Raw genomic sequence first — 23127 nt, forward strand, 5'->3', positions numbered from 1 at the left:
GGATAACGACGAAGACGAAAGTCACCGTGGTCCACTCTTTTGTTACGATGGACTAACGGAGAGGCAAAAAGAACGAGAGGAATGGGCGAAGGGCGTGAGAGAAGGGAAAAATGAAGGAAGCCATGCATGAAAATCCGTTGAAACATTAATTAACGTCGGTCCGGTGGCAGTAATTAAAAGCAAAATCCTCTTTCGTTTCCTCTTTTCCTCTCTCCCTTGCTAACCTTCCAGCTGTACATGCTCGCGCCAGTCGCGAGATATCCCGATGAAAAACTTTAATTCGTAGTCCCGAGATTTGCTGAGGTACACGCTAACTCGGTTCGCTAAAATTACAGCGAAACATTCGAGATACGTCATTTTCTCAATTCGTCGCCCAGAAATAAATAAAGAATCATGTTTTCACGAGCTGTAAAACTCGAGATGGCCTTCGTCAAAAAAACGGAAGTCGTCGGTCCATTCTAATTAGGAAAATCTTCGATATTAAAAGATCACTGAGATTAACGAGTAGATAACAAAAATGCGATGAATTTGAATAGCAGCTCCCAAAAATGAAACTTTTCCTCTGATTAATTATTTCATTTTTACGTCCAGCACATATCTTGTGCCCTTCAAATTATGAATAACTCTCGCTTCGAAAATTCAATCCAAAACGTTCGCAGGTCCTCGAACAATTGCTTGATTATTCGTTACATTTTTTTTGCTAACTAACGTGTTTCAAAAATCGTTGCAATTGACAATTTTGATGCTTTCCGGAAAGAAAATGATTGAATTTTTTCACGTTTTCGTGACATCCCACAACACTGATAATTTCCCAAAAACATTGTCGGGTACTGTCTACGTGTAAAGCTCGTTCAAATACGGTTTTAGTGACCGCAAACCAAAGGAGATGAATTCGCAATGTTCGGAACATTCCAAGTGAGCAGGGGAAACGTTTTGGTGACACACATGAACACGCGGATATGCTGTTGTTCCTCGCAGCTAAGCCAAAGACCACAATTCTCTGTAGATTAGGACGTTCCGGATCCTTCGAGGTCCTCGGAATGCTAGTGAGTAGCGAACTTTACGCATAATCTATCTGTCCGGTGTGTCTGACCACAACCGCTCGTATTTACTTGTACGCCGTGTGGCATAGCCACGAGGCTAGCAGGATCGCAAACCTTTGGAGCCGCCGAGGGCAATGATGGGACGAATATCCACTCGGTCGAGGGGTTTGTCGGACTTGGTTACGAGCGATAAACGGTCTCAAAGGTGGTTTCAACGTTTCCTCTTCTCCAACATGTAGCAACGAGTTCCGAAGCAAAGCTTTGCTGCATCGAAACGTTAAACCTGAACGGACGTTGGTGAAGGAGAAAGCTCGACATTCTCTACAACAAACTTCCACGTCAAGGATCAACGTTATTATGGACATCGTTAAATTCGTATTCCGTTTAACTGCGGTTCGAGCTCGCAGTTGGAAAAGATTCACGCGTGCCTTAAAATTGCGTTCTTTTTCCTTAATCAATGAATTTGAAGTTTACGCAGGAACCTCGGACCTTCGAACATTTATTGGCGCTGAAAATCATTCGAGGATTTAACTCTGGGTATTTTTTCACATGGAAATTTGGGGAAATGGGGGTAATTCCAACCGCCAAAGGAAAATTGATTAATAACCAATCACATGATGAAATCACAAAATAAATTTCCGATCTATTTTATTCCTTGATATCTTGTTTACGATTTCCGATGTAAATTTTAACAAACGGGTGAAAATATTGCTAGATATTTAGGAAAAAACAACACTCCGTAAAATTTAAATTTACCCTGAACCTCCGGAGTTATTCCGGACGGCCCTTCGACTGAATCCAGATATTGAAATAGAAATTGCTGCACGCATATCGCAAACATATTTTTGACTCGTACTTTCGCTTGTGCAACTTTTTGAGCCCACATTTCACACCAGGTTCACATAATCCAGTCTTTGGATGGTCGATTTTCATATTTTTCCAAACAAAAAAAACTTTTTTGTTTTCACATCGTTCACTGCTACATCTATGCACTCAATATCATGCGTTGGTGCATTATTTCATATGTATTTATGTCGATATTAAAATTTGAAAAAAAAATCAATCGATATGAGGAAAGAGCAGAACGTCCAGAATTCTCCCAAACAAGGCGTTCGAAATTACTCCAAACTGTGAAATTTTACAAATTAGTTAATAATTAAAAAATAGTAAAGTAAGCCCAAGTTTGAACTGTGCTAATGATTCGTATATCGAATGAGAATATTAAATTAATTTTTTTAATAACGTTGAAACGTTTTATCTCGTAGTTTAATCCATTTAACGTATAGGCAAAAATTAGATGAAAATTTACGAAATTTTATGATCGGTCTTACCTCGAAGAAAATAAATCACTTCACTCCTGAAAGAATTTGAGTACACTGAACAGGGATAGGCATGAGTCGAGTGCGTGAAAGTCGGGTTTTCGAAATATAAAGATATTGCGGTGTCTGCGTTTACCCTGCGTCCGGAATTGCCCCACTCTCCCCTATAAGATCTTAGAAAACTTTAAAAACTTAAAAGGGCTTACTCGAATTTTTCACTCTCCTCGGCGTTTTTTGTGACGATTATTAATTGGAATTTTATTCGAGGAAAAAGTAACGAATGACACTGCAATCTTTCGTTAATTTCTTGTGCCAGTAAAACCTCAGTGCCACTAAAACAGACGAAGAAAGTGTAAGGCAGAAGTTAAACAGAAGCTTAACCGAGTTATTGGAGTCTCTGTTACGCCAGGGAATGAATGACTGTAATGAACTCCAAGGAGCAAATATTCGTTTCATTTCTACGAGTCTTTCGTCCTCTGATATTCCATTCGGAGCATAAGTTTAATAAACATGAAAAGGAGTGAGTTGGAAGGTTCGTTCGAAAGGTATTTTTAGTACGAGAGCTCATGTCATTTGGAAATATGCTCGAGGCGTGAGCATTATCAAAAAACTTGAACCGGATGAAAGTTTAGGAATTGGAAGAGTTTTGTAGGCTGGTTTAAAAATCGCAGTTATTTTTCATTGAGTTTCTCGGTGCGATGTTATACTCGTGGAAAAATTTGTAACGATGTTTCGAGTTTCCGCATCGTGAAAAGTCGGATGGGAGTTTGTTTCTGAGCTGTAAAGCTCCGCTGAGAGATTGTATTAGTTTCGAGAGGAAAAGCTTGAGCTTTGTTTACGTAAAGGGAGGTGGTCGATGTTGCTTAAGGTTTTAGGTGTTGTCTGGGCACTCTGACTCTCCGTTTTTTAAAGCCTCTATCGATATACGAGATCAACTCTTCATTCCGGCCGGCCTCCCCTTCTCTCTCTCTCTCTCTCTCTCTCTTTCGTATCGGGTCAAAGCCCACGGTAATTCTCGATAATGGAGAAACAGTGTAGCCTTTCTGGAGGCACCGCAACGTGGGGTATCGCCGACGAAGGCGACTACCATTTTACTCTCAACTTTTTTCAAGCGAAACTCCGATGGCAAGTCTCGGTGTTCGTTCATTGATCGCAAGGGAATTTTCAAAAAAGACAGAGGAGAGGAAAAAATCGACTGGGACATCAGAGTTCGTGGAATATGAGCGAACCAGCACATATTTTCTTATTTTGTAGTAAATTTTTTGCACCGAATAGAGCACACGTCTGCTGAAACTTATTCAAAGCTTTTTCTGACGTACAATACTTTGTTCCCTGCGCTCGTATCAACCGGCATGAAAAAAACTTCGATGACGGAGAATTATTTAATTCCATCAGGCACAGCGACTGAAAACGACAGGTTCGTTAAAAGGTCTAAGCCATTTTCGTTCTCCATGGCTCAGGTTATCAAGTAAAAAAAGTATTTCTGCATAAATATGTTTCTTCTTCGTGTTTTTGCGATTATTCGAGCTACAACTCGCACAGCGAATGCGCTGAGTTTTCCACGCTTCGTTGTTTCTTTTCCGCTTTCATATGACAGAAGTGTTCGGGAGGAAAAAAATATTGCAAACGGGCATTAGCGCTCGTTTTGCTATGCAAGACCATTTCCATGTGTTGCTGCAGGGTATTAAATTCGCCCCTCATGTTCGCTCATGTGTATCCCTTTTTCACACAATTCATGGTAATGAGAGCTCTTTTTATTCACCGTTTTTCACGAAACTTTGTTCGCTTTCAGCTTACGAAAATTTGTCTCTCTTATTGTACAATCCGCGTGATCGCTGCTCCGTTTTTTGTTGCGAAAAGCGTGGAAATAACTCGGTAAATACGGAAACGATAACGCAATAATTCGATGAACATTAATACAAATATAAACAAAAGTTCCCGATCATTTTGTGTCCGAGAATCCCAATGAATAATTGAACTAACGAAAAAACCCAAATGCACTGATGTAGACCGATAAATCATGGCATTTGTTGCACAAGGGACTTGAGAACGTTGAATTGATAGGCCCTTTATTATCGAAATAATCAAATCATTGTAATTAAGGGGGATTCTGTCACGCGCGAAACTTTCAATTCGATTCCCGACGAAAAGTTCGGAGCTGGTGAAATTTTTGGATAATATTTCTGCCCCGAAATCATCGAGCGTTATCAATATTGAAACTGGTCAAAGAAAAGAAGAATTTTCGACTAGCGAGAGCAAGAGGTTGGGAGGACCCTGATGTGATGCCAAGCGAAGCGAAGGAATCTTGCAGGCAAATGAAAATTGAGATAAACTGACTTACTTGCTTCCAAATAACGGCTGGATCCACAATTTTTTCCACAATTCTGACTCGTGAAAGTCTGGGAAGAGGGGTCAGGCTGAAGAGTCATTTCTCGCGATTTAGCAGGTCGGAGAAATCCTACAGAGTCCCCACACAATTGACACTCCGAATTTTCGTACTTACGTTATATTTAAGGCATGTAATTTTAGCGCTAGCCCTTTCACTCGAGCGAAGGGATCGAGGATAGATTTTTCTGTCTCAATATAATTCGACCGACGAAGATAAATTCTGCTAAATAATATTTTTTCAATAATTTATCGTTCGTGAATGAAAATACCGGTAGAAAATATGATGTTTATGAAAAGAATGCCTCGAACGAACACATTTAGGTGGATAAAAGAGTTTTATAACGAAAGTAAAGCAATTTGAAGGGACGTGAAAGTGTTGGAAGTTTGCCTGCTTGTGTGTCATGAAAGAGCTCTGAGAGCTGGTCGAAGATGTGCGTCAAGTTAAGTGAGTTTCGATGCATATACATGCAAATGGATCATCGTATATCTATATACGAGAAAAGAGGAGGGGTTAGTGTCTGGGGTATTGGTTACTCGAGGACACAACGTTTCTTCATAGTCTGCATAATGTATGTACGTATTGCATCATCTACGACGAGAGAAACCAATTTCTGAACTCGAAACTATTCTCAACCGCATATTCCTCCATAATAGCTGTGTAACGACTGGTCTCGTCGAGGGTGTTTTTCACCTACGTGCTACAGAGTCGAGCATAGAAATGAAACTGTACGACACGGATCTCCTCTGCTTTATTGCATATTTAGTTGTTGCAAATCACTCTTCCGAATGTTTAATTGTACGAATAAAAAAATAAAAAATAAATAAATGAATAAATTAAAAAAAACGTTGCGATCGATTTTCCGTCAGGGATATTCGAGGAAGTCGTTATTTGAATAAACGTGTAAATGTATTCATTTTTTGATGGAATAATTCTCCATTCGAGTAAATCTTCAACCCCAGGTTTGTTTTCATTTGTGGGCAGGTAAATACAATTTATATGAAGAATAAACTGACAGAAATTTGTCACCTGTTCACTATTAAAAAAACAGTTTACCGTATTTACTAACTGGTTTGAATAACGTGATTATTGAAATCGTGGTTTTGCACAAATTATTCAAGGTTTTCGATTTTTAAATATAAATTATTATTATTCATTAATTCGCGTTCTTTCTCCTACGTGCAAACCGATTCCATAAAATAATCGAAACAACATTGACTCACGTCTTGTACAGAGAGGATTCTTGTCGGTTGAATACTGTCGCTCCTGGAGTGGGGTCGATGGCGGAGGGATTCGGCCGTATCGTCTCGTGAACAGACACCTCTGTACCATGGCAGTCCGCTCGAGCTGTTCCTTCTGTTGCGATATTTTCTCCACGCGTGTCTAAAACGGCGGACGAAAAAATGTAAAATTTCATTCTTAATTTTCAATGAATTTTTTTGCAATAAATCGCTTCCTGTTCATTGAAAAATCTACAGATTCGGCTGTCATAGTGTTAATTCCACTCAGACGTGACAAAACTTGATGAATTTCACTACGAGTTCGCTGTACGACGGGACGTACAGCTTTTCTCATTATAGTGTCCTTTGTAACTCTTGGTCTTGCGAGATTGCAGTACGTTTATGTCATGACGATGTCACCGGTGCATGAATTATTTCACCTTAGGCGTCGACCGTTAATATTACAGAACGAAGACAAGGACGAAAGGGAAGGAGAATAAATATTGAGCGGTCTTATTCGCTACGCGAAAACATTAATAACGTAGACCGTGGTGGCGTTAACTGCGCCACGTTTCCACGTGCAGTTTATCAACTATTCCTCACTCTATAAATAAATACTCAAATGATTTACGTGCTCCTGGGAACATTCCTAAGTGTAATTGAAAATAACGAATTCAAGAGATTTCTCAAGCTGTGCTATTCGTCTGAGCGAGTTCTTTCTTCGACTTTCAATCGATGCTGTTCGATTAATCTCGTGGAACTTTATTCAGATCTTGAATGTTTCACAATCTTTAAAATGCTCGATGAAGATTAAAAACCTTTCTGCGGTGTGACGAACGATATAACAGAGGAGAAGCACTCGGGATTTGTTTCTTAAAACATTTTTATAGTGGAAAGATTCGAATGATTTTCTAGACTTGAACAATATAAAAAATGAAAAAAATTACAAAACTTTTTTTGATTTTTCAATTTTTATTCCAAACCTCGCCATAAATAAGTATTTCCGATTTTATGGGACAGCGAATACAAATTTTCGCGTGCTCCGGGCCGGCACCAAAATTTGACTGCTTGTTTATGTCGTTCGTTGAAAAAAAAATTTTCAACTCCATCGAATTGCAGGGCTATAACTGTCAAAGATGATTCTTCATCAGGAATATTTTCTCGATGGTCACGTCATGTTAGCATAAATTCATATACGATGTAATTTCGTGCTACTATGTTATAAAAAGCGACAGTAATTTTTTTCCCTGTTCGAAAAGTAGAAGTGGCATTTCTTCAGGTAAAGAAAAAAATCGAAACAACTTAATTTTCTACGTGGTCCAAAATTATCTCAACTTTTCGTACGTGTCGGGTTTCGCCCGTTTACGATTTAGCTCTGAAACCTTTGGTACGAGAATACCAATCGAAATCACGTGCACGCAATTGCACGAATTCACCCTCGTGCGAGGGGTTTAGCAATACAATCCCGAGGAAAACTTGGGCCCGATAGAAATTCTCAAACAGCCATAATTCGTTCACTTTTATCCGGAGGTTTGGAAAAATAATTCGTGTTACAATGACAGTGGGAATTTTCAAATTTTTTGTTGAAAAATTCTCATAAAAACGGAAGCGTTGAAACTGCGGCGATGCGAATTATTCCGGAGCTCGTTAAAAGTTCATTGCTTCGTTGAGAAACAACATTCTGACGATTTCGCACCTGACTTTTTTGTGTTAATCTTGCTGCCCGTCTTGCTAAAAGCTCGCCGACTCTTATTCCGTTTTTCTACTTTTCCCTTTCTACTTTTCTCGCGGTTTATTCGAAAAAATATACACGAATGTATGAATTTTTAATTACAACGTTCCCATAATGTGGTAAATCCTAATGGACAGCTTACTTTTGCATCATCGTTGTAAAATGGAGAGGAAGCAACCATAAAATCGTGTATACTTTCGTGCTTTTATTCCTTATAAATATCCGAGTCATTAATGCGTTCTACGTTTTTGATGCGACACTGATTTATTCATGCAAAGTGTATCTCGAGTTTGGAGTTTCGAGATTTTAACGTTTTTTGTCGTTACGGAAATTTGAGGCTTCCGGATGGATAGCAACTCCATTGGAATCATCGCAAAATAAGATTTTCACCTCAAGCTCATTTCCGAAATGAATGAGCGTTAAGGCGTGTTTAAGCAGTGTGCAAAACTCGTTATAAAAGGCTCGTAAAATCAAACGAAAACTTACCTCACGCCAAATCCAATTGCAAGAGCGACGATCAAAGGGAGAAGGGTCGCGATGCAAGCGAGAAAAACGGTTTGCATGTCGCAGAAAGCTTCTACTATACCTGCAAGAAAATTTACAGAAAATGACCTCTTTTCTTCGCAGAACGTGATAAAAATTTAGAAGCATATATTACGTGGAAAAAGAAAATACTGCGGAGAATTCCGGCTCCATAAAAAGAGAAAACACAAACGTGGAGTCAGCGTGTCTGTATGTGAGTCGATAAAAAGTTAAGAAGGAGAAATTCACAGGGTTAGCAAAAAGTAAACCACGATACCAGCATCCCTCGGATCCCTCCAACGGAGGGTGGTAATCGAAATTCATCCCTTACTCTCCCCACACTATGCGCTTCCGCACAACCTTGACTCGCTTTTCCACCCAAGACTCAAAGGTCACAAACTGTATTGTCTCGTTTGCTAATTCTTGTTGCCTTTCTCCTCATAACTTTTCCCATTGCTCAACCCACCAAGACGTTTCTCCAAAAGCATTTACCGGAAAACCCCTAGAGATTTCTATCACTTGTTTCTACCGAGTCCGTTGTGTGGAAGTTCTGAAAATTAGCGCAATCCTCGTTCGTCTCAATCGGATGACGTTATTTTCACTAAAACGAAAGTTCATTCAGGGTAGAAGAAACGGTTCGTGCCATGTTTATTTTCCTTTCAGAATTAACCGCGTAGAAATTCGTCTTAGAAATATCTTCAATTACGTTCCATGGGATTCCAAATTTTCTTATAATCGGCTTGATTACTTGATTACGTGCATAACGAGTCCTTGGTCTTCCTCTCTTTTTGGATTATTCCAAAACATCAATTTCGTAGTCGAATCATTATTCAATAGATTGTTTCGTCTACTTAGGGCACATTAGCAGTTTGCTAACGTTTCCCCAACTAAATATTTCACGTTGGGTGGGATTCAATATGTCGAATAACTGAATTGTAGAACTGTCGATATTTCGAAATTTTTAAAGTTGTGATATCAGTTTGGAGAAAAATACATAATACGAAATTCTTATTCCCGATTGACTATTCAGCAGATTGTGTGTTTAATAAAAAATTCCTTCTTTGAATTAGTATTTACCCGAAAATATATATTTCAATAGTTTTCATTTCGAATGCAATTTTAACAGACCATCCGAATGTTAATCAAGAGACTCGGTAGAGTCTCGGGACAAGTACATTGATTCGTATTTACTCGAAAATATATATTTGGATAGTTCTCTTTTCGAATGCAATTTTAACAGACCATCCGAATGTCAAAAGTTCATATTTTCGAATTCAAAATGGAGAGTAATTGTTTTACAGACAGACCCGAATATAGAGTAGCAAAAAATCGAAAGTGGATTTTTCGAGCCTATAAAACTTAAATATGCAGAATAGCGATGGCTCGAAAAGGCGAAAGTCAAAATGACGATGTTTAAAATTGGAGATCACCGGTCTGAGTAAGTGAGTGAGTGAGACGCGTGTATTTGAAGCTCCACTGCATTTCTTTATTTTGATCGATCGACTTTCTAACGTTTCGCTATTTTTACTGTTCGACTTTTTGGTGTTTCAGTATTTCAACCTCAGTAATATTTGGTCTTCCGTTATTATATTTTCAAAATTGTGAATTTTCACAGTATCGCTGACTGTAGTAATTTATGAATCGAAAGAGTGATAGTCGAATTTTCGAAAAATCGATGTTTTAGTCATCGTCCTATGGGCGATTGTTACATTCTATTTTCGATGTAAACGTGCTTCGAACCTTGCAGCTTCTGCTTTATTTATTTTCGGCATTCAAAGCTCTAGTCGAATCTATCTGTCTCCATATTATCATTCGCAGTTTATAAACTCGAGATTTTAGCTGTTCGAAATTTCAGTCATTCCAACATTTGATCCCCACCCCTTGGCACTTCATCCATATCCCGTTGACGTTTATCCCTCGGGAAGTACAAGAGAGTGAAAATTGTGGGCACGAGTGCGAACGAGAGTTTGGGGAACAATTATCCTGCAATGTTTATCCCTGTAACGCAACATCACAATATGAGGATGAGCCCCAACCGACGGTGAATCGTTGACGAGCAGACGTCAAGTGCGTCGGCTTGCGGCACAGCTTGTCGTCGACTGTCCTAACGGTCTGTGGCACTTTGCAAACGCATCACTGTGCGACCAACCACGATCCCGCGGTTTACCTGTCTCCCTGCTACGTAAATCGATATTCTATGCTATCCACATGTTATACATGGCCAACTGAGCTTTCTCAATCGTAATTAATCACATTGTGCGCGTTCAAACTCTTACAATTGATCATAAATTATGTTACATTTCTCGTTCTCGATGATAGTTCTGTAGTCGTGCTTGTCGTGCTTAAGGAGGGTGGATCACGAAATAAAAATAATCAGAATTTGATCAAATTTGGTGATAACATTCTTTGGCTTCAAGTATACACAAATACAATTTTTTTCAAATTTTTTTACCACATGGTTATCGAATAATTGAGCGTTAAATCGAAGTTCTTATGCACGAGATGTATGACTGTATACGCATGTGAACTCTATGCTTATACACGTGAACTTTAATGTTCAATTACTCGAGAGCTATGTGGTAGAAAAATCTAAAAAAATTATATTGTCTTATATATTGTTAAAGAATACATTTACCAAATTTTATTAAATTCTAATCATTTTGAAATTCTTAATACTTTTAACATGGCTTCGCATGGCAACATTGTATCGTCGTGATCCACCCTCCTTAAAAGGTCGATCCCCTACGACAGCCCCAACCTAAAGTTATGTACCGTCTGCATATTAAAAGGGTTGATAATTTGTTCGGATCGTAATCGATAACTTTGTAAAGACCCTATATACGTACTCGGTGCCAACAGATATAGTACAAATATCATTTGCTTTCGTAAAATTTATTCTCAAAGTATTTTTGACCTGACATCGCGAGTAAATTTTTTGACGGAACTATCCGGGCTACGCTTCAACACACAGAAAAGGTTGTCTATACAGACGAGATTCGCTTGTTCGCTTGCAAAATATATCGTATGCAGCCTAAACCTTCGTACTTCTCGAGACTGTATCTGTCAAACTAGATGGTCAATCACCTTGATTTTTTTTCACAATATCTGTGATATCCTGCTCTAGCTCCTCCTCGTTTTTTATAAACTTCCTAATTTTAGTACTAGCGGTAGAATTAATAATGTGCTGTTTGCCTATGCATGGTCCATACGTTACGTGTTAATTGAGTCAACTTCAATTACATATATCTCGGGTTCGGGATGGTGAAACTTGTTAAAATTTTATAGAGGTGTTGTTCATATGTTAAACAATACGTATGCCAAATTTAAATAATTTCCTAATTTAACTGTCTCGTGGAGGAACCACCTTAAATTCACTGTTTTCAGAGTCTGAATTTGGAAACGATGGACACTCTGCCGCCATCTTTTTTTATCCTCTTTTGGGCGATCTTCATATTTTCTTGTACTTACGAATGGACACGTTCATTGTATAGAATACTTGAATAAAATAAATTCGTGGTCAATGACCAGAATGTAGAACGTGGACGTATTCTGCCTGATCAAAATTATGGAATTTCAAATTCTCAGACTGGGCAAGAATCAGTGGAGAGGTCACCCTTGTGACAGCCGGATTTCTTGGGGGTTTTTTGCAGAGAAGAAAAAAACATGGACTTTTGAAATTTGGAAGGTTTATTTATTGATATTTCAACTCTGTGGCAGAATTTTTTAGCTCCGATATCTCGGTTAGATTCCGGGGAATTGGTTTGTCTAAAATAAAAAAAAAAAAAAATAAAAAAAAAACTAAAAAACCTTCCGATCTATAAAGCACTGGTTATATCACCTGAAGTAAAATGTGAAATCTTAAAAATTGAAGAATTTCCACGCTTTGAAGGAAAAATTTTAAATTTTCAAATCAAAATTTCCGAAACACCCTCTCAGGGCTGGGGATCGATTTGTTGGTCACCTTTTCCTCGAATAACTGCGATTCAATATCCAAATATTTCCTTCCAAGTTCCACTGTGGCATGGAAGTTTTCTCACGTGAGTAAATGTTTTGTTGTTGTCAAGTAGCTTTGCAGTTGTAAGATCAATGCAGTAGTTTTTCGTGTATGGAAGAAATAGAGGGTGGAACGAAGCGCCATTTGTGACCTCATGGAGAAAAAGCGTTCCGTTTCCATGGGCACGTAGAGAAGACACGAGGAATAGTGGTAGATTTTATTTCTATTTTTTCGCTTTTCCAAAAGCGTAGGAGGAGTCCGTGGGAGCCCATTGATCTCCAGTGAAAGGAAGAGGGAGCCATGAAAGTTCTTCCATCTCGAAGGCAAGACAGAGAACAGAGTGACAAAGCAATCGGAAGAGAAGCTCTGGTCTGAATACGACAACGACACGTTGATGGCTACGAAGGCTTTTTCAACCTGAATCACATTCGAAGAAGGAAATGGTTGCTCGAAAATATAAAACTAGACGGCACGAAGGTGGCTCTCGTTTCAATCTCAACGGGAATTTTTTCACTCACATTCATTTATATGGTTGAGAGATAAGGAATATGGAAAAAAATTCTACGACATGTCACCGTCGTTCTTCACTTTTTACAGGCTTGGAGTTCAATGAACTGCACGTACCAAAGTGACGAGATCTGAGACTGAGAGTCAGAATGAATCGTTGCCAAAAACTCAAGGAAAAGTAGAAGATAGTTTAATCAAACCCGAAGTTCAGATTCTAAGATTTGTCCTTCCTTTTAACAAGCTGCTCGAAATCGATTTAATCACAAACTCGGTTGATCTGATCCGGGCTTTCTTCATTTCGAGTTCACTCACATCTTGAGGTGCGGAAATAAAAATCGGTTCCAATCATTTATTTTAGAGAAAATATTGGGACTGGTAAAGTATGCGGATCCCAAACAATGTACAAACTTCTTGTAAAAAGCCTTATATTTCTGGTCACAAATTCGTTTCGAACAATGAAACTAGTCATGATTTTTCGAAAACTACAAAAATGGACAATTCCGTGGTTCAACGTTTTGATCGGTAGTGCTTTTGGGAAGCTTATTATTGTTTCATTAAATACCGAATCTTCAATCCTGTTCTTGGTATGCATAATGGATTAGGTTCCTCGGATTCCCCTCATTAAATTCTTCTTCTTCGTGGCTTCAGCTTACTTATTTGCGCAGAAACGAATCTTATGCGTATCACTAGAATCTTTTTTAAAAATAAGCGTATTGGAACCACTACAAAAACCTCGAGGAGCCTGAATTTAAAAAACCCAATTTCTCTCTCGGATTTTGGTTTATTTACTTTCACTTTATTGTCAGAGGTACAGAGATAAGTGAAAAGCATCTTTCAATGGATTGAACTTGGATCCATTAGGCACCTGGTCGAGGCACTTGGAAACTGTTGGAGAAAAATGTGCAGTAACGCACATCATTGTCGCAGCGCTTTTCTGCTTAGCGCATGTGGCAGAATGGATGATTGAATCGTGCATCACGCAAAGAGGATTGCTGTCAAAAGCCTTCAAGATTCGATTACTCCGTTGATCTTCGCAAAATTTATGATCGTAGGGAGGCTCGCAGATCTGCATTTTTCAAACGATATTTTTTTAAAAGAAAAACCCAAAACAAAAAACGAATTCATATTAACTTACAAATTATTTGTCCAATGGTCCAGTGGATCGATCGAGTTCTGTGACACTTTGGATTCCAAACCAGAGAACTAAGTCTATCCCTTGCTCAGTGAGGTGGAAAAGAGGAAACAGTTTGCAATGGGATGGGAGGAGTGCGCTAAGGACAATTGAGAAAAACACGAGCTGCACTGTTACATAAATCGATCAGTGTCAGTTCGATCACTGTGGAAGTCGGTTGGATTAAGAAATATTGTGATGCCAAGTCGTTCTTTATCTTCTGCTCGGATTGGCCAAACGGAAGATTCGAGTCACTTGATTAATGAGGTAGAGGAGAAGAAGAAGGAATGAATAACGAGCGTTAAGCGTCAAAAGGTCAGGGTGCATTTTCCTCGCTTGTACACTTCGCACTGCTCACTAACTTGGACCGTAGATTATCTATTAGTAACGGATTTGTATCTGTTAAATCGAAAATATGATGAACAACTGTTTTTTGAAATTGAAGGATCCATTAATCCTGAAAGATGAACGGTTTAATGTCGAGGCTTCGTTCGTTCGAAAAAACATTCGAAATTCACGTTGAGTTTGGCGTTTCGCTTTAAAAAGTAGAATCCTCGTCAGAAGTTTTAGCCCAGCAGGCAGAAACATTTGTTAACTTTTTCGCGTGTACCTTAAGCGAAATAACCTCAACGCTTTCGTCGTGGAAATCCCCCAGCCTTTGTCGTTGGTCCTGTCAATTCCTGGTACGATTTATGGATTCTCTGCTAGCAATCTTCACCTCTTTTGGCTTTATTTTGTGAAGATCCATTGTTTGCTTCTGTCCTGAGATTTGCCATTGAATTTTTTTGTACAAATATCCCAGCCAGCTTTGGCAAAGGTCGCTTATAATTCCGTTTGCAATTTAAGCTCCAATTAGTTTCTGCTTCTTGTTTTTCAGGGGTCGAATGAAAATTATTATTCTTCAAAACCTACTCGACAATTCTCCAAAAGAGACCACGGATAGATCTGTGGATTAAGTGGTCAAAAATAATACTGCAGAAGAACTCGAATCGTTGAGACAACGCCGTTATATCCACGCTCTTCATCTCGAGTATTTGAATTTTTTGCTTTGTTTTTAAAATAATTTTAGTAATCGGTTGAACGAGCGTGTCGAAGCTCCAATTCATATTAATGGAATTTGGTGGTTTCAGTCATTATGTTGAACTGCTGGTAACAGCCGATTAAACTTCCAGCAAATTCGGGAATTGCGGAACTTTCATTAAGTTTATTTTTGAGACTGACTCACGTGCTTCAATTCGTCTAGTAGCTTCGCTTTTTTTAATGAATTGAACATCCCTTTTTCTCGGTGCCATTAAACCGATATAAACTTTCTTTCGCGCAACAAAAATGTTCCCTAAATTATGTGTATTTCAAGTGTCACCGCACCTACTCAATCATTAACTAGTCAAGTTGAAGTATAAATTTTATCTTTTATGATATTTTGAAAGCATTTTATTACATTCTTATGATAAAAACATTCTCAACGTAAGTGTTTATTTATTTTATTAATAATTTGGACTTAACATAAAGTAGTTGCAAACTTGATTATTTATAGAATGGCCGAACTACTTTAATCAATATTAGCTCAGTAACAATTTTTGAAACCGTACCGTACGATATTTTCTATGGGCTGGAATTATAGTTCGTCAAATTTATGCATTAATTGAAAATTTCAAAATTGGTTGTTCTCGTAATACCAATATAATCCGACGTTACTATAAAAACATAGCAATTCATCGTGTAAAAGACCCCCACGTACGCTTCTTGATCCTGATAATTTTTCCTCCTCCCTGAGTCAATGCACCGTGAGCTTTCAGCTCACGCGCATATCATAAAATAATCATCTTTCGTTATAAAAACGTTTTCATATTCACTAGCTCTTCCGGCCTGCAAGCTGAGAAAACAATCAAATATTTGGATTACCTCAGGATTCGAAAATTTTAAAGATACCGCATCATTTCATCACTAATGATACTTATGAAGACGAGAATACACAGTTATGCTGAAAAACCAAAAATTTCACGGCTCACTAATATTATGTTTTTACAAACTTGTGCGCAATCGAAAATAACTTGGATTCCAAACCTAAATGCATTGAAATTTTGAGCAGAGACTCTTATTTCTTGCCTCGAATATCTTGGCTTAAGGAGACAACTGTCTCGCAGAAATGTCTCAAGTTCGAAAGCAAACGATTGAAAGTTTTGCAGTTGTGGGCAAAATCCATATACTCTGGAGGGCACTTGAAAATTCTGGCGAGGAGAAAAGTTTGGTCAATAAAGTACAAAATAGTACAGATGTAGCTGTGACGCTTTTGCATCAATATTGAGCTGGTTAAGAGTATGGATCAGTCGACTAACCTCACTTGGAATTTTCGAAATTGAAATTCTCTGACACAGTTTGACCGATTAAAAAAAGGCTCTGTCAGCCTACGCAGAACGATGGCAAAAATCGACTGCAGAGCCTTTTTTTAATCGGTTAAACCGTGTCAAAGAATTTCGATTTCGAAATTTGCAGCTATCTCTCTCGCACTCACGGTTGCGATATACCGACTGATCCATCCTCTTAAATGTATAACTTGTTGAAAAACGAAATTCGGAATGAAAATTGAAACTACGAACTTTTTTTTTTGCTCGCGTGACTTTTTTTTTCCTGACAAACGAGGATAGATAAGTGTTCGAGTCACGAATTTAGGTTAAGTTTGAAAAATGTTCAGTCGCGTGAAAAATAGAAAAAGTTTTCCCAAATAGTTGACATGTTTTTGACGATGGAACGATTTTACTCATGGTCAAATTTCCTCGTGATTGGAACTGCTGATTTTAGGTGCAATTTTGTGAAATGGGCCAATGGTTGAGGCCACGAGCGAACATAATTAAAGGAAACCTCGAAAGCCAAGATGTTTGGAGGGAAAACGATATTAGAAAGCTCGTCTGTTTGTACAAGAGGAATCCGTGTCTCTGGAAGCGAGACGATCCGTTCTACCTCGTGGCCGAACGGAAACGTCGAGCTTACGAGAAAATCCATTGGGACATGACGACGTGTTCAAATCGAGAAACCAATAAAGCCCTTACTTTCGTCGAGATCATGATGAAACTACGAGAGGTTAGGAAATTCTATGTCGACGAACTCAAGAAAGTTCTTCGCTCGAAATCAAATTGCTGCCGATACGTACCAACGACCACGTGGTTCTACGAGTTGCACGATTTTCTATATCCCTTTTTGAATTACGACGAGACCTCGGAATTACAAGTTCGTTTTATATTCTTCATCCTCATCCAGAATAAATTCCTCGTTATATTCGAGATACAAAGTTTCATTCTTGGGTTTTGATCTGTTCCCATTGAGATTGAGTCCCAATTTAGTTGTCAGGAAAAGTAAATTCAATGATGAAGAATTATTCGAATTATCTACAAGAGAAAGATGATTAATGAACGCGAGCCCTTAATATTAAGGGTGATCCTGCTCTAGAAAGTCAAAAACCGATTGTTTTCGGGAATAGTTTTGGATAGATGGAAATTACTCACCATAGCAAACTTTTTGGTATAGTTTGAAGAATATTTCGAAAGGACAAAAACATTTTTTTAATACGACAAATACTAATTTGTACATGGTTTATGCGCAAAGTCTGATTGTCGAAATTTTTTAGCTATGTAAAATGCGCAGAACGTAATTATTGTCTGCAACCAAAATTCCAAATTTTTTTTCCATTTTCATATTTTTTCCTTCCATATGAACATATAGAAACTCGAAAAATGGCAAAATTCTATATTTTTAACGAGTCTGAAAAAAGAACGCTTCTACAGACGAAGAATATCACTTCAAAGTACTGTGAATATAGAATTTCGCAATTTTTTCGGGTTTTTATAGGTGCCTGTGGAAGGAAAATATATGAAAATGGAAAAAAAATTGGAATTTTGTGTTGCAGAAAATAACTACGATCCCCACATCGTACGCAGCTGAGAAACTTCGACAATCATTTCTCACATTAAAAAAATGTTTTTGTACTTTTGAAATATCCTTGAAACTATACCAAAAAGTTCGCCATGGTGAGTAATTTCCGTCTATTCTAAAAACATTCCCGAAAACAATCAATTTTTTAAAACTTTTTAAAGCAGGTCTCTCCCTAAAAGTAATATCAATGTTAAATTCAAACTTAATTTCACTATAGAGTATCAACGTTCTTTGAATTACTTACTGGCACTTCAATGGCTCGAGAGCGTTCATTGAATTATCGTCAATTACGTGAATTCCACGTCGCATTTTCTAGCTTTATTTCAGTTGGAAAGCGATTGCCAATTACGAATTCATGCGACCCTAAAATTAATTCGTGTTCATTGGCTTGACACGAGAATAAGAAAAAAATATTACAGTCCACAGCAGATCATTGGATAGCGAAATGCAATCATGGAAGTCGACCGAAGGAAGTCGAAAATTGTCGCAAACCTGGAAAACACGTTAGTCGTCCAAAAATGTCAGAGAATCCGGAGCAATTTAATGAGAAATCCATTGAACGTACGCCGCCATGTAGTTGTAGACGAAAAGCTATCGCACCGGTGAGTGGGCCCCGAAAACATTGGCGAACTGGGTACGGGACGAGTGTCATAAACAGACGAGAGTGTGACAAATTCGCATCATGTTCGTCAAGTAATTCGAGTACGAATAGCGCGTCTTCGTGGAAAGACGATTCAACGGAAACGACAAGCTCGTCGTTGAATATTTGTGAAAATAGGGGAGCTCGCGAACGTGAGAGGACGTCGGAGTCCTGGGAAAGTGGGTCATCGAATAATTCTCGTTCGAACGTAGCAATTTGTGGAACAAAACGTTCTTTGGCAAATCCGAAACGTCGAAGAAGCACGAGAAACGAAAGAAATAAGATTTTCACGAAGCGAGAGCCGTGCCAAGCGAGAAGAATAAAAGCATTTTCTGCGTTGAGACCAGCACAAACTGAAATCGGAACAATCCGTTGTGGACGTACCTCACGCCCAAGTTTCAATTCCTGTTGTAACTCTTGAATATTCAACTCGTCCTTCCCTCAGGATTTCACTGAAAATTGTTCTATTCAAGAGACTATTCCTCACCTAATTTTCTCGTCAATAAAACAATTTCCTTGCACTGCACATAAAGGATTCGTCCTAAACAAATATGTAGGGTTTCCATCGTGAGAATTCCTCCCTGAATTTCTTCATTTCTATCCTTCTAACTTTTTTATTCGTCGTGTAACTGTTTTGAGAACTGGAACGCTATCGTCGATGCTATTTTAGATTGTGGGCTGATACGTATAATTTTTTAATCTCAAAAATTTAATAATGTTGTTCATTTCAAATCGTCTTTGGTATAGAAAAATACAAACAGAACGTAACATTTCGAAGCTGAAGAAAAACGTCGTATCGAGTGAGACTGGGTTTTATTGCACGAATTGGTGAGAGGACTCTGGGTCTGCTGTGTTCGTAAATATCGGGGCTTGAGGCGATAAGTTCTATTTCACCCTATCGGTGACCTTTTACCAGGCTTCATTGTAGCTCAACGCCTCTCAGGGTCAATCCCTTTCGGAGGTAATCCTAGCCACGTTCCAGGCTCGATTTCGGCACGGAATCGCATCAATTTCCGGTTACATCGGCTTGTCTTTGCCTTTTGGTGGGATCGTTGGTCAGGCTAGCACGTCGCTAAAACGCGGACTGCATGTAGGCTGCTTGTTTTTTATGGGTTAACATGCTCTGATAACGAGGACAAATTTATATGGACATTTGTACACCCGGAGGCGGAATCTTCCATCAGAATTCTACTATTTTGGTTTGGACGTTCGCTTCACACCATCAATTTTCATGTCCATTTCTGACGATTTTCCATTGACGTTTCAATGGGGATAAATTGAGTTCCTTTTCAATCTACGGAGATAAATACGCTGCGGAATTTCTGCTCACATTCACAAACGAAACGTTCGTCAATCAGGTCTACATTAGAGTTTTTCATTCCTCATTTTTCAATGTCGCAAAGTTCGTATGTTATAGTAGTTCGGCCGTTCTATGACTAGTCAATTTCACAACTAATTTTTGTTGATTCATTTTAAGCCTAAATTATAAATAAAATCAATGAACACTTACATTGAGAATATTTTTATCATAAGAATGTAATAAAATGCATTAAAAATATCATAAAAGATCAAATTTGTACTTCAACTTGACTATTTAATGATTGAGTAGGTGCGGTGACACTTGAAATACACATAATTTAGGGAACATTTTTGTTGCGCGAAAGAAAGTTTATATCGGTTTAATGGCACCGAGAAAAAGGGATGATCAATTCATTGAAAAAAGCGAAGCGACTAGACGAATGAAAGCACGCGAGTCAGTCTCAAAAATAAACGTAATGAAATTTCCCCAATTCCCGAATTTGCCCGAAGTTTAATCGGCTGTTACCAGCAGTTCAACGTAATGACTGATATTCGCTTTCAACATTCTAAAAACCAAAGTTTTTTCATGCTTTCTTTCTTAAAAGCCCCGTAAGATAATGTTTTTTTAAAGAAACGGAATCTGCAATAAATTTTCTTCGCGATATAAACCGAACTTTATTAAACGGCCGAACTATTTAAAATCTGTTCGTGTACATTGTTGATGAGAACTTTTGGAAATTCTTCTCGTAGGTACTTTTTTTCAGCTCTTTAATATTAATTGAAACTGAGTAGTTCGAAACAGAGTAATTGAAAATTTCATTTGTTTCGAGATTAAAAGTACTTGAGTATAGTTGGATATTTGTTGCGCAGCATCCCAAACGCACACACGCACCCTCGTTTAGCGTTCAAGTACTATGAAAATGCCTGGATCGCCGCATTCACGAGAGTAGCTGTCACGCTGAGTAAACTTTTCTACTGTCTCTTAGTTAAGAAAGTGTTTCGATCTTATTTCCGTCGCTGCTATCTTTCTTCAGCTGCTGTTTTTCTCCTCTACTTATCTTCACTTTTCTCCTAGCTCGGTATACGCCTCGGAGCTTTCCTCGATGCGTGATAATAGTGTGCGAAGCTTTTCTCGTCTAGGATTCACGCTTCGGCACTAAAGATAGATTGCATTATCATAAATCTCGTTACAGGGTTACGTACCACATTGTATGCTTTTCGTTCGAAGAGCGTGCCATCAAATTTTTCGGTCGATCTTTGCAGCGAGGATAAAAGTAGTTGGCAAGAAAGAGTATTTGCAGTGCCATCTTTCGTCGAAGATACGAGGGATGAGCGTAACGCTACAATGTAATTCGCGTTTATGCATTGAAGGGAGAAGTTATCGGTGATCGACGAGTTTACACAACGGAAGAGCACAGCTCGTAAAACTTCTCACTCTCGGCCTCGATCCTCTGGTTTTTTGTCCTCGCACCTGTTAACGTTTCCATATACAAAGGACGAGAACAACGGGCTCGTTCATCCGGGACAAAACGCGTAATCTTTTAAGCCCATTTTTCTCTCACTCTGTTCTTTTATTGGTGAAAAATAAGCTCTGAGATAGTATTATACTATTTTTTTATTGTTGGATTTTTATGTCGTGTTGCGTAATCAACGATCTACAAATAGTTCACTCATTAGTGAACGGCAATGAATTTCCTCAATTTAACCTCGATCAATTCATTATTTCGAGTTCTTTCAATGAAAATCTTGAACGAGCGAATGATGATTTTCACATCGCTGAGTTTTTCGAACACGGTAGTAAGTGTTTCGGAAGTTTACACTCGATGAAAACGTTGCTCAGAGGATACAGAAATTATCAACGAAACTGCTAATGGAGCCAACGTCAATTTTCTCAACTACTTTTCAGTAACTGTAACAAAAAACTGCTGAAATTATTAAAGTGGGTGAAAAATATTTTTCTATGAATTTCGATTCTGAAATGTCCTGATCACGTCTACAAATTAAAAACTCATTTTGGAATAAAATTCTCCGCTACCACCATGAGTTTCATCTCTAAATTCATCACCGAATATCAACGCACGCACAGAATTTTTTCAAATCGTTTTGAGCTTATTTCGGATCGGATTTAATCGACGGAATAAGAGTAGAAAATGAAATAAAGGAAAGAACGAGAGGGCGCGTCAACGACGAACGGGCGAGGCCACCAAGCCCAACTCGGGTCGACTCAACTTCGTGCGAGCGGCCTTGCAGTCCTTTCAACGGGTGGATACAGTGCTAGGCATAGTAGTGGTGGTACTACTAACAGCGGGGACTGCACAAACGGTGGTGTAGAATTCGTATGCCTCGCGTATCGACCCGAACGTGGCTGCCAAGCGAACCGCAAGCCTCTCTTGCCGCGGTGCGCTTTTAGTATGCTAGTGGAGTAGCCAACGAGTGGTCAGACAAGAATGAAGATGCTGGAGGAAGATTTACTCTTGCGTAACAAAGGGTCAAATGACCGCCACTGGATCCGCAGCTGTACCTTATTATTAATAACGTTTGTCAAACTCGCCGATTTTTTAAAATTCTTATAATTGAGGGTTCAAACGCGAAAATTTAAGGAAGTTGTCGTAATAGGAGCGAACGAAGCAGCTTAAAAGATCTATGAACTTTGTTGGCGTGTATTATTGATGATTTAGATGGGGAGAACAGAATTCAGGGGGAAAGCTGCTTGACAGAAAAGTAAATGGGAAACTAAACGTTCGTTGACGGGGATTTATGAAATTTTGAGAATCGTAAGAGTCCCACATTGATCGTCATCGGTGTATTTTTATATTGTTCATACATCGATTTCAGTCGTTTCTCCAACGATTTCGAGTCAAACAGGGTCATTTCTGGACCGAGGGTGTTCAGGCACTATTTTTCATTGTCAGCCGAAAGGGGATTGTTCCCCACTTTTGGGTCTTTCGTGAGGGTAGACGCATATAAATGTCTGAAGGGTGTACGAAAGAGTTTCGAGAGAAAACAAACGTAGACCTTTCGATAAAAGTGCCACGTGTAAAGACAAGGGCGCGATGATGACAACGTCTGAAATGAGATTCGAAACGTGATCGTTTCTTTCATTAATTCTAGAGGTTGTCAACACTCAATGTCCCTTTTTTCATCATGCCGGAAATTCTGACACGTAGGAAATTTTGATTTTCTCATCGATGGACTCAGAAAAAAATAGTCGAATCAATGGAAATCGGTGTCATTGGAATTGGTTTGTCGAAAAAAAATCTGCACCGTTCTCGGTCAAAATTAATGATCTATGTTATTAACTATAAAAAAAATAAAAATAAAAATAAAAAAAAATGTTAATAACAGTTTGTATTCTGACATTTTGGTG

The 23127-nt window shown here is 38.5% G+C and overlaps 1 protein-coding gene across 1 annotated transcript in view; it reads right to left on the reverse strand.

Annotated features, from left to right (window-relative positions):
* The window catches only part of LOC122407744 (uncharacterized), a 130393-nt gene that overhangs the window by 81399 nt on the left and 25867 nt on the right, over nucleotides 1-23127 (reverse strand). Inside the window, exons 3-4 of the mRNA XM_043414157.1 lie at nucleotides 8187-8286; nucleotides 5972-6131 (exon numbers count right to left, since the gene is read on the reverse strand). Coding sequence (XP_043270092.1) covers nucleotides 5972-6131; nucleotides 8187-8286 — 260 coding nt within the window. The remainder of the gene's footprint in view (nucleotides 1-5971; nucleotides 6132-8186; nucleotides 8287-23127) is intronic.

The sequence above is a fragment of the Venturia canescens genome, chromosome 3, assembly GCF_019457755.1.
Source record: "Venturia canescens isolate UGA chromosome 3, ASM1945775v1, whole genome shotgun sequence".
NCBI classification, from domain to species: domain Eukaryota; kingdom Metazoa; phylum Arthropoda; class Insecta; order Hymenoptera; family Ichneumonidae; genus Venturia; species Venturia canescens.